A 12,673-nucleotide genomic window follows, 5' to 3' on the forward strand; every position below is an offset into this window, starting at 1 on the left:
AAATGGACCATGCAAAACATGCAATTATAATTTTAAATGTTTTTATTTTTGGGAAACACATAAATTTTCATAATAATTAAAAAAAATCACAAAATTCATAAGCAAACATTGATTTTGTTGGGAAGGGTTTGATTTTGAGTGTTCTCTCTTTTATCTTTCAAATAATACAAATAATACAAATTACCTCCTCATTTAAAGGTCCAGTTGAGGATCCTCGTTACAACAATAGAACCGAGGGAATGATTCACAGAGTTAGCCGAGTTCTCAGATTTTATGAAGACAGTGCATGGGCTTGGAAAGAGTACTTTACAAAGTAAGATTACACTAGATCACAAAAATTACAAATATCAGTAGTGTATGAAGTAAACTTATAATAAAATATCCATTTTAACCTGTGATTTTGAATTTTTATTTGTGTGATTTAGGGAATTCTCTTTACCAAAACATGGACTTTGTCCTTTTCTGTTAAATATAATATTTGTGGACATCAAGGCAACACAAGTATTCCTTAATACTCTAGCAAATAGTCATGCATAAAATATAGGTTTCAACACATTGGTAAATACTTTAATATAACCAGCAAAGAAGAAATCGGGGAAATATTATTTTAGATAAATATTATAGCGAATCCTTTCATAGTTTTCCATAGATTCACCTGCAAGTTACCTGTCCATTTAAACTTTTGTAAGTTCTATTGTCCCATCTAACAAATACAACAGGTATTGTTCTCTGTAAAGTTTATTCGCCAGGACCTTTAAATTTCTTGCAAGAGAAATCTATCACTCACTGATTATTTTACCTGAACAAAAAATTGAACTGTCAATGATGAAAATACATGTACAAATAAGGAATTATAAAACTGCATATGATGTTGTATTTATTCAATCAATAACACATTTTCAATGTGTTTGATATAAACACTAATTTAAAAATTAAAAGTTGATTTCTGATCAAATTTCAACATTTTACCTATCAAAATTTGCTATTTTTTAGTCTGTTCACAAATAAAAACTTGAATAATAATGTTTAAATAAAGGTCTTCATAAATGTATTCTTTATAACTGAAGAACAATGAAAAACATGCAGATTCTTTGAAACATAAATGCATGCAGTAGTTAAAAAAAATCAGAAATAAACTTTTTATAATTAAATCAGTGCTTAGATTGAACAGATTGAAAATATATTATTGATATTGAACAAATACTGTATCACATGCAGGTAATGTGAGTTTATACATGTATTTCAATCAACAAAGAAGATATTTTTTTGGTCAGGCAAATTAATCAATGAGTGATAGATTTCTCCTAGAAGAAATTTAAATGTCCAAGTGAATAAACTACACAGAGAACAATAGCTATTGTATTGATTCAATGGGACAGGTAAACTTGCAAAAGTTTAAATACCTTGGTCAAGAGCAGACGACTCTGTGGAAAACTTTCATTTGGTTCGCTATAATATAAAGTTTATTACATTCTTTATCCCTTTTTTTCTGTGGATCATTTAATCGTTATAACTGAAAATATAACTAATCCTTACTAATTATAAATTTTGCTAAAACAAATAAGTATCTAAAGAATTACAACTAAAGAATTACAAATGATATACATGCTAATACAACCTTTATAATGTTGACAATTGACATTCTCTATAATAAATTCTTAATTTTGAACATATACTTGATCATCTTGATATATTTTTCAGACCTGACAGGAAAGTGCAATTCAGAGTACATCCTCCAAAATACCCTCTAACCTGGATGATAAATGGTATTGCTGTTAGTAGAAGCTTAGGACTTGGTGTAATGAGCAAACCTATTAGGGTATGTATTGAATTAAGCCATTTTATATTTTGGAATAATTTGGAATTCATGGATGAGTAGACATTGCTTTGACAATGAGCCTCTTATTTACAGTAAATTCAGAAATCATTGCAATTTTTTTTGGCAATTTAGACATAAATGTGATTTAATTTTTTGCGATATGGAGGAAAATTCTGTTTAATTCCTATAAAAATTTTCAAAATGTGAGTTTGAATTATTGGTATTATAACCCTGTCGCATTTTTCTTCATAATAAAAACATCACAATAATTTCTGAATTTACAGTTGATATAACAAATTGCAAATATAATTTTATCAAAAAGCAAATTAAGGCTAGGGAAAGTTGTTTTTTTAACAATTTTTTTTAACTTAATATTTCAGTATAAATCCTATTTCTGATTTCTTGAATTTATTTTTCAGTATGATGCCACCAGATTTATGTACATGATAGTAGAAGCCCCAGATATTGTGGTCCGTGGTGAGCATGTTGGTGTAAGGGTAACAGTATTCAACTACTGGCCTGGTGATAATTTCATTGAAGTTTTAGTGACAATGAAAGGATCTCCGCACTACGATTCATTACTTGTCGGGGATGAAGGATATGTTGATTCCAGAAATCCACTTCGCCACCCTGGAGATCACCAGACTATTGTATTTGTAAGTTACTTATATATGTAAGAAAAAAGGAGACATGGTATATTTGCTAATGAGACAACTATTCAACAGAGTGTTAATGACAAGATGTTAGCAATAGGTCATCTTCTGTTTTATAACAAATAAACTTATGTTATGCTTCATTCACACGCACATTTAATTCGAATTGAATCGAATTCACAAATCGCGTTCACACACTCTTCTTTTTTTAACTCGAATTATCTAATTTGCATTAGAAATACGCTTTTGTGAATACAATTTAAAAATAAACGTTGTTTGGACAATTAAGCTGACGCGCATTGTTATTCGAATTAAAATTGACGTTAGGACGTAAAACGTTTCGAATGCGAATTGAACTAATTTCGAATTAGTTAATGCGAATCGAATTCGAATTACGTGTAAACTCAGCATTAGTTGTAGATTTATGAATCAATATAAGTTATTCCTTCGTCAGTAGGGATAATTATAAATTAAAGAATATTTGAGGTTTCTTCAGTGAAACAACAACACAATTTCACAAATATATAAACGAACATCTAAAAGAGCAACATTTAGATATATCAGACATCTGCTGAGGAGGTTCCTGGCTAGGAACAATTTCATGAATAACGCTGCTTTGCTGCAATAAATATCCGTTAACCATTGATCAGCAGTTCTTTTTTATCAGTTAAATGTAATATTAATGAATATAAAAATGTACTTTTAACTATGAATCAATTTTTAGTCAAATTTACAGATAAAGCTGGTATTATTTATTGGATGATAGAATTGATCTTTTGCCAAACAAATAGATAAAATATGTAGGGCTTTGGTGGTAATTGAATGCTTGAAACAAAAAAACCTACATAAAAAACATTGAGGTCAAACTAATTAATATTCTTATATTTAGTTGGAACCTGGAACTTCAAAGGATATTTTTATGCCAATTATGCCAAACATTGTGATGGGCAGCTTTAACATCTCTTTAGAATGCTGGTCATTTATGGATAGAGATTTCTTCCATAAGACTATTTATGTAAAGGTTAGTACTTTAAAGTTTATTCATGTTAAAAAAGTAAGTTTATTCATGTTAAAAAAGTAAGTTTATTCATGTTAAAAAAGTAAGTTTATTCATGTTAAAAAAAGTAAGTTTATTCATGTTAAAAAAGTAAGTTTATTCATCTTTAATAATTCATGACAAAAAGTAAGTTTATTCATGTTTAAAAAAGGAAGTTCATTCAAGTTCAAAAAGTAAAGTTTATTCAAGTTAAAAAATTAAGTTCAATCATGGTAAAAAAGTAAGTTTATTCAAATTGAAAAAAATAAGGCATGAATAAGATTATTTTAAGTGCTTAACATATGCAGGAAATAATACAAATGTATTTTATCAAAAGAGTTTAATTTGATTTTTACAGGCTGACGGTGTAGAGAATTATTATCACACCCCATATTTGATAGATTTGATCAGATACAGCTCTATCAAAATCCCAGAACTGAAAGTAAATGTTTCTGACAAGTTTATAGAACCTGAAGTGAGAGAACATTTGTATGTTCCTGGGTCTGAGAAAGCTGTACTCACTTGCTTTGGTAAGTTTACAAAATTGTTCAGTATCAAATTTAGCATGTTTGGAAATGTAAATTAGAAAAAAATAGATTTAAAAAAAAAAATCAACATTGAAAAGACGGATATACTGTGTCAAGGTTAATAAGAGTAAATATAAAAATAAGAAGTTGTGGTATGATTGCCCAACAGACAACTCTCCATCCGCACTACCAAGAACACAAATCAACAAAAATAATAATAATGGATGGCTGTTTTATATAAAGTGGTAAATTAAATCCACATTCAGGTAGAGAACACGTTGATTTGATAGGAATATCAACACTGCATTGTACTAGACTAAAACATTCAGATGGATTTTGAACATGAAGACACCTCACTTTATCTCTTCAATATTTGTAGTCTTTTTTCATGCAAATAATATTATTTTATTATGTGTTCAATTATTTAATAATGAACTATTTGTTATGCAGGTGATGTTGTAACCCCAGGTTTCTTCACCCAGTTCCCTACAGCAGAAGACATCATGCGCAGGCCATATGGTGGTGGTGAAATGAACATGTTTAACTTTGCATACAATCTGATAACCCTCAAGTTTAAGAAAAATAATCAACAGCTACCAAATGACATCTTGAGAAGGACGCTTGGATACATGAATATTGGTAAGATCATTAAACTAGTGTTGCATGCGCTCCATTCAATAAGAAAATTATTATAAAGTGAACATCTTAGTGATTTATCAATAAATGCTGTCCTAAAACTTTAGAAAATTATGTATGGTGAAATTCAAAGATGCTATGATGGAATTGTAATTAAAAAACTGTGCCAAAAAAACAACTGCACCATTATATTTAAGAATTGAATGCTTCTTTTTGTAAATTTATTGGGTGGTAAAAGCGTTGACCGAAGTACATTTTGTATGAAGCGCGGAAGCGCTTCATTCTAAGAATGTACGCACGGTCAACGCTTTTACAACCCTATAAAGTTTCAAAAAGAAGTATTCAATACTTATAATTACATTTTTTTAGCTAAAATCATGGAAACACGATTTTTATCCAGTTTTATTTAAGTCACCTGTGCACTTTTTTGTGGGACCTCGTGTCATCATGCATGATAAATGTTATTGTCTGATGCAATTGTTTACGGAATAACATGTTAGCCAATCAGAATAACTTATTATAATGAAACTTACATCTAATGTAATTATATAGTGATAATAAATAATACTGTTGTGATCAATTCTCTCAAGAGTTATGATAAAATAAATAATTAATGCAACAACCGATTTAAATGGTTAATTTTTTCGTAAAGAAACTCGCTTCAAAAATTTAAGGATAGGCTCGTAGAGTGAGGGATGAACTGGAAACCTGAAATTTGCCTATTTTGTAGGACTACAGTAAAAACTCTACAAGAACACTTAAGTTATGACAATTATTTTTGTGACATGAGCTTTTAAAGCCAGTATTTAGATTTAAAGGCTTGTCTAACACATGGTCATTGTAATATTTGTTTTGTTATAGCTTTACAGAGACAGTTGAGTTACATGAATGATGATGGATCATTTAGTATGTTCAGAGATGATGAGGCTCCTAGCATATGGTAGGTTTAGTCTGTTTGAACAACAATAATCTGTTATGAATTAAGGGTGATAGGTTTGAAAATGAAATTTAAAAAAAAAGGGATTTATAAGTCAGAATTGAAGGTTTCTGGTGATGTTTTAAAGAAATTTGTTGATCTAATATTTTTCTCAATTATGATTTAATTCTGAAATTACTGCCTCACTTTATTTAGTATAAAATATTGTCTCAAAAATATGTTTTAAACGCTTTAAAAAGAGGTGTATATTATTGGTCATAATATTTTTACTGCAATTCTTGGAAAATGCAAATTTTAGATTAAAACATGTTTCATATAATATATTTGCTTAAATATTTTCTACATAAATATCAATATCTTTAATTGCTACAATATTTGACATATATGTTTACAGGTTGACTGCATTTGTTGCCAAAACGTTCCAGGAAGCTAGATTTGGAGAATGGGAGAAAGACATGTTCATCCCTATTGAGCTGTTGAACAAGATAGCTTTATATCTCTGTAGTCAACAGAACAATGTCACTGGGGAATTTATGGAAGAGAAAGCTCCTATTTATGACAGAACTTATGTAAGTTTAAATATTTTATTATATTATGCTGCTCTAAGATTTAGGGATGTTTAATAATGCAGCAGCATATAGTAATCATGTTTATTTAGCATTTAAAATTAGATACAGTGCACTTATTCAAATTTTGTAATAAAATAAGGATTGTGAACTTGCATTTGAAAAAGATATTAGAAATTGGTGTAAAAATATAGTCTCTGGATCTTTCATAGAAAATTAATGGTAATTATTGCATCATTAGTAATATGGAGAAACTGACCTCAATAGAAAGAATTTTTACTACAAAAATACAGATGCTTTGTTAAAGACTTGAATTAAAAAAAAATATAATACACAAAATGTTAGAGTTGAATGTAAAACCACAGTGCATTTATTAAAAAAAAAAAAATCAATAATGGGAGGAACAATAAACTATATGTTTGAGATGTCCATTTGTTAAAAGTATGATTTTACTTACTATAGAATTTGTTTTATTATAGGGACATCTTAAAGAGATGCAAACCCAACAGTTGATGGGACATCCAGTACCCTTAACATCTTATGTTCTTATTGCACTTTATAAATTGAAAGATGCTTCAGGGGTAAGTCTTAGTTATTAAGTATGCTCCACACTTTATAAATTGAAAGATGCTTCAGGGGAAGTATGCTCCAGATTAGTTTTTATTAACTCCTCAATAAATGAGGTACTATGATATACTGCAGTTGTTTTTTCATCCACAGTTTTTCTTCCGACACAATAACTACCAGTTTCATAGCTTTGACCAATTTCCAATAAAATTTTACATAATCTAACATGAAACATAAACTTCAGTCTTTATGGCTCACTTTGAGATCAATAGAATTAATAAGTATCTCATTTTGAGATTAATAGAATTAATAAGTATCTCATTTTGAGATCAATAGAATCAATAAGTATCTCATTTTGAGATTAATAGAATTAATAAGTATCTCATTTTGAGATCAATAGAATTAATAAGTATCTCATTTTGAGATCAAGAGAATTAATAAGTATCTCATTTTGAGATCAATAGAATTAATAAGTATCTTATTTTAAGATTAATAGAATACATAAGTATCTCATTTTAATATCAATAGAATTAATAAGTATCTCATTTTGAGATCAATAGAATTAAGTCAACCTGTAAACAGATAAATGTGAAATATCGTAACAATTAAAAATACTGACACTAATTGAAAAAATATTGAGTAAGAATTGTGATTGAATCAACACTGTATCACATAATTGTTGACAAATAAAAAAGGTCAAATTAGCTTCAATATATCGGAAACAGAATTTTTTTTGGTTAATCAATAGTAATTTAACATATTGAATATGATTTTAATTTAGGATGCCCAGAGTTGTATTACCAAGGCAGCACAAAGAGCATCAGAGTATTTGTCCAAGAGAGCGACAGAAATCGGTGAATCCCAGGAAGTATTCCATATGGCAATATCAGCTTATGCACTGTCTCTGAGTCAACAAAACAGTCAGACTTTATATAACAAACTGATGGATCAAAAACGTTCAGGTAAATACATTACATAATAGGACTGATATTATTTTTGGTAACATTACTGATTAGTTAACTTGTACAGTATAGGTCTGATTTTTTTTTTTGAAACTTGATATTTGATTGGTTACTTTACTTGTTAGTTACAAATTATTTTTTGTAACATGATTCTTGATTAGTTACTCTGTAAAAATGAGTTGATGTGGAGTTATTGATATGAGATAACTATCTACAAAAGTTCAAATGAAGTGGAAGTAAGCAATTATAGGTAACGGTTCAGCCTTCTACAATGAGAAAAACCCATACCATATAATTAACTGTAAAAAGCTCAGCATGAAAAGTTTTTTCTTGTTTAGTACAGCTTTTTTTTTTATGTAACCAAATTTCTGATTTGTCACTTATTTGCAAAAGAAACATCAATATGCCCCAAGAACAACATGGTTAAACTATTATGATGGTGGAAATTGACTATTAGGACAATACAATAGAAAGTAAATGATGAAAGAGAATTTGGTCACATCCATAATAATCATTACACAAATGTATTTTCAGGTAAAGAAACCTATTTTGCTGATGATGTAGTGCGGGACAATCCATCCACTTTTATAAATACAGTCCGATACCTTCTACCCAGACTGCCTCTGGTTAATGATGGATATGCTGTTCAGAGTACTGCCTATGCCTTATTGGCTTACATGAATCATGAAAAAAATCAACAGTCCAGTAACACCAAGCAGGAACGTGACTCCATGATGAGGTGGCTTCAGTTTATGAGGAATTATTTTGGTGCCTTTGCATCTACTCAGGATACTCTGGTTGCTATGGAAGCGCTGAGTGAATTTACCAGGATTGATCCAAACAGAAACGTATTCAACATGCAAATACAGCTGCAGTCGTCTGCTACTCATGGATGGATGAAATACCTGTATCTACTGAAAGATAATTATACCAACACACAACAGGCATCTGTAAGATATACACATTAGATATTCCAATGTTTAGACAATTTTAATTTTGGCTTTATTTTCAGTTAGATAAATACATAATGACCTATAATGGTTTACTTTTTTAAATTGTTATTTGGATGGAGAGTTGTCTTATTGGCACTCACACCACATCTTCCTATATCTATCCATTCTCAAATTTAGGCTGCGCTATTGGTAAAATATAAACGATGTTTTAATAAAGATGAAAATCTAAGATATTGGGCTATCTGTGTGATGCCGTTAATGTTTTGAATTAAACACTGACTTTACCACTACCTTGTTTTTTTCAGATTCCGAACGTATATGGTCAAGCCTCAGTCACTGCTTTAGGTATTGGCAGAGCTATGTTGCAGGTTGGTTCATAATATTTCATAATTTAAATTATCATTTTTAGCTCACCTGGCCCGAAGGGCCAAGTGAGCTTTTCCCATCACTTTGCGTCCGGCGTCCGTCGTCGTCCGTCGTCCGTCGTCCGTCGTCGTTGTTAACTTTTACAAAAATCTTCTCCTCTGAAACCACTGGGCCAAATTGAACCAAACTTGGCCACAATCATCATTGGGGTATCTAGTTTAAAAAATGTGTGGCGTGACCCGGTCAACCAACCAAGATGGCCGCCACGGCTAAAAATAGAACATAGGGGTAAAATGCAGTTTTTGGCTTATAACTCAAAAACCAAAGGATTTAGAGGAAATCTGACATGGGGTAAAAATGTTTATCAGGTCAAGATCTATCTGCTCTGAAATTTTCAGATGAATCGGTCAACCTGTTGTTGGGTTGCTGCCCCTTAATTGGTAATTTTGTGGAAATTTTGCAGTTTTTGGTTATTATCTTGAATATTATTATAGATAGAGATAAACTGTAAACAGCAATAATGTTCAGCAAAGTTAGATATACAAATAAGTCATCATGACCGAAATGGTCAGTTGACCCGTTAAGGAGTTATTGTCCTTTATAGTCAATTTTTAACCATTTTCTTAAATTAAAGTAATCTTTTACAAAAATCTTCTCCTCTGAAACTACTGGGCCAAATTCAATCAAACTTGGCCACAATTGTTATTGGGGTATCTAGTTCAAAAAATGTGTCCGGTGACCTGGTCCACCAAACAAAATGGCCGCCACGGCCAAAAATAGAACATAGGGGTAAAATACTGTTTTTGGCTTATAACTCAAAAATCAAAGCATTTAGAGCTAATTTGACATGAGGTACAATTGTTTATCAGATCAAGATCTATCTGCCCTGAAATTTCCATACGAATTAGACAACCCTTTGTTGGGTTGCTGCCCCTGAATTGGTAATTTAAAGGAAATCTTGCTGTTTTTTGGTTATTATCTTGAATATTATTATAGATAGAGATAAACTGTAAACAGCAATAATGTTTAGCAAAGTAGGATTTACAAATAAGTCAACATGACCGAAATGGTCAGTTGACCCCTTTAGGAGTTATTGCCCTTATAGACAATTTTTAACCATTTTTCGTAAATCTTACTTATCTTTTACAAAAATCTTCTCCTATGAAACTACTAGGCCAAATTAATCCAGACTTGGCAACAATCATCTTTGGGGTATCTAGTTTTAAAAATGTGTCCGGTGACCTGACTATCAAATCAAGATGGCCGCCACAGATAAAAATAGAACATAGGGGTAAAATGCAGTTTTTGGCTTATAACTCAAAAACCAAAGCATTTAGAGCAAATCCGACATGTGGTAAAATTGTTTATCAGATGAAGATCTATCTGCTCTATAATTTTCAGATAAATCTGACAACCCATTGTTGGGTTGCTGCCCCTTTTAAGGTAATTTTAAGGAAATTTTGCTGTTTTTGGTTATTATCTTGAATATTATTATAGAAAGAGATAAACTGTAAACAGCAATTATGTTCAGCAAAGTAAGATTTACAATTAAGTCAACATGACCGAAATGGTCAATTGACCCCCTAAGGAGTTATTGTCCTTTATAGTCAATTTTCATAAAATTTGTAAATTTTTATTAACATTTTCCACTGAAACTACTGGGCCAAGTTCATTATAGATAGAGATAAATGTTAGCAGCAAGACTGTTTAGTAAAGTAAGATTTACAAACACATCACCATCACCAAAACACAATTTTGTCATGAATCCATCTGCTTCCTTTGTTTAATATTCACATAGACCAAGGTGAGCGACACAGGCTCTTTGGAGCCTCTAGTTCATTTGTTATGTAAATTATAAATGCTTATAAATAGCATCTCTTTTATTAACCAATCTAATTTAAGAAAGGTCCCATGATTGAATTCATTTGAATAAAAGTAGACATATTAATTGAAACTTGATTAGAAAAAATGCAAGGAACAAAATCTATTGTTACAAGTTTTTTCTTTGTTTTGAAACAACATCATTGACCTTGTCTTCACATAACTTATTGTGAGGAGGGAATTACAGGATTATTTCACATGAAATTATTGATTTCTTTTAGGTTTAGAAATCACAGGATTTTAATGCAACTTTTGTAATAAGCTTTGGGTCTTGGTGGCAAGTGGTCTATGCAGTTAAATTTTACTTATCATAATCCTGTCAACATTGTAATTGTCAAGGGTTGTTAGTTTTTCTACAGGAGGTCAATTATTACCAGCCACTCCGGCTTCTCCTACCAATAAAAAAACTGGCCACCAGGTAAAACCCAACAGGGCTAAAAGTGAGGTTTAACACCTATCAATCAATTAATCAATAATAAGTTTTGTTACGTATTGTATAGACTGACAACAATATAATAATTTTAATCTATATTTTATAATTATATTTGTTTAGCTCACCACAACAGTAAATGTAGAATGGGAAGAGAAAGTTCGTGAGACTGTTGACTTTCAAACATTCTACGATCTCTATCTGGATGATGAACCCAAATTTAGTGGCAGGAATAATTCCATCTTGACTCTACATCCTTGTGTCAGGTATGTTACTAAGTGGCAGAAATAATTCTATCTTGACTCTACATCCTTGTGTCAGGTATGTTACTTAGTGGCAGGAATAATTCCATCTTGACCCTACATCCTTGTGTCAGGTATGTTACTTAGTGGCAAGAATAATTCCATCTTGACTCTACATCCTTGTGTCAGGTAGGTTACTTAGTGGCAGGAATAATTCCATCTTGACTCTACATCCTTGTGTCAGGTATGTTACTTAGTGGCAGGAATAATTCCATCTTGACTCTACATCCTTGTGTCAGGTAGGTTACTTAGTGGCAGGAATAATTCCATCTTGACCCTACATCCTTGTGTCAGGTATGTTACTTAGTGGCAGGAATAATTCTATCTTGACCCTACATCCTTGTGTCAGGTATGTTACTTAGTGGCAGGAATAATTCCATCTTGACCCTACATCCTTGTGTCAGGTATGTTACTTAGTGGCAGGAATAATTCCATCTTGACCCTACATCCTTGTGTCAGGTATGTTACTTAGTGGAAGGAATAATTCCATCTTGACTCTACATCCTTGTGTCAGGTAGGTTACTTAGTGGCAGGAATAATTCCATCTTGACTCTACATCCTTGTGTCAGGTATGTTACTTAGTGGCAGGAATAATTCTATCTTGACCCTACATCCTTGTGTCAGGTAGGTTACTTAGTGGCAGGAATAATTCCATCTTGACCCTACATCCTTGTGTCAGGTATGTTACTTAGTGGCATGAATAATTCCATCTTGACTCTACATCCTTGTGTCAGTTATGTTACTTAGTGGCAGGAATAATTCCATCTTGACTCTACATCCTTGTGTCAGGTAGGTTACTTAGTGGCAGGAATAATTCCATCTTGACTCTACATCCTTGTGTCAGGTATGTTACTTAGTGGCAGGAATAATTCCATCTTGACCCTACATCCTTGTGTCAGGTATGTTACTTAGTGGCAGAAATAATTCCATCTTGACCCTACATCCTTGTGTCAGGTATGTTACTTAGTGGCAGGAATAATTCCATCTTGACCCTACATCCTTGTGTCAGGTATGTTACTTAGTGGCAGGAATAATTCT

The 12,673-nt window shown here is 31.4% G+C and overlaps 1 protein-coding gene across 3 annotated transcripts in view; it reads left to right on the forward strand.

The window, feature by feature from the left end:
- Positions 1-12,673, forward strand: part of LOC134721632 (pregnancy zone protein-like) — a 30,920-nt gene that overhangs the window by 12,945 nt on the left and 5,302 nt on the right. For all 3 annotated transcript variants that reach the window (XM_063584750.1, XM_063584751.1, XM_063584752.1), the window contains exons 19-31: positions 199-313; positions 1,702-1,819; positions 2,239-2,475; positions 3,362-3,493; positions 3,867-4,038; positions 4,486-4,674; positions 5,533-5,611; positions 6,003-6,177; positions 6,654-6,755; positions 7,523-7,703; positions 8,238-8,653; positions 8,962-9,024; positions 11,457-11,599. In XM_063584750.1, coding sequence (XP_063440820.1) covers positions 199-313; positions 1,702-1,819; positions 2,239-2,475; positions 3,362-3,493; positions 3,867-4,038; positions 4,486-4,674; positions 5,533-5,611; positions 6,003-6,177; positions 6,654-6,755; positions 7,523-7,703; positions 8,238-8,653; positions 8,962-9,024; positions 11,457-11,599 — 2,122 coding nt within the window. The remainder of the gene's footprint in view (positions 1-198; positions 314-1,701; positions 1,820-2,238; positions 2,476-3,361; positions 3,494-3,866; positions 4,039-4,485; positions 4,675-5,532; positions 5,612-6,002; positions 6,178-6,653; positions 6,756-7,522; positions 7,704-8,237; positions 8,654-8,961; positions 9,025-11,456; positions 11,600-12,673) is intronic.

This window comes from Mytilus trossulus, chromosome 6 (assembly GCF_036588685.1).
Source record: "Mytilus trossulus isolate FHL-02 chromosome 6, PNRI_Mtr1.1.1.hap1, whole genome shotgun sequence".
Taxonomy (NCBI): domain Eukaryota; kingdom Metazoa; phylum Mollusca; class Bivalvia; order Mytilida; family Mytilidae; genus Mytilus; species Mytilus trossulus.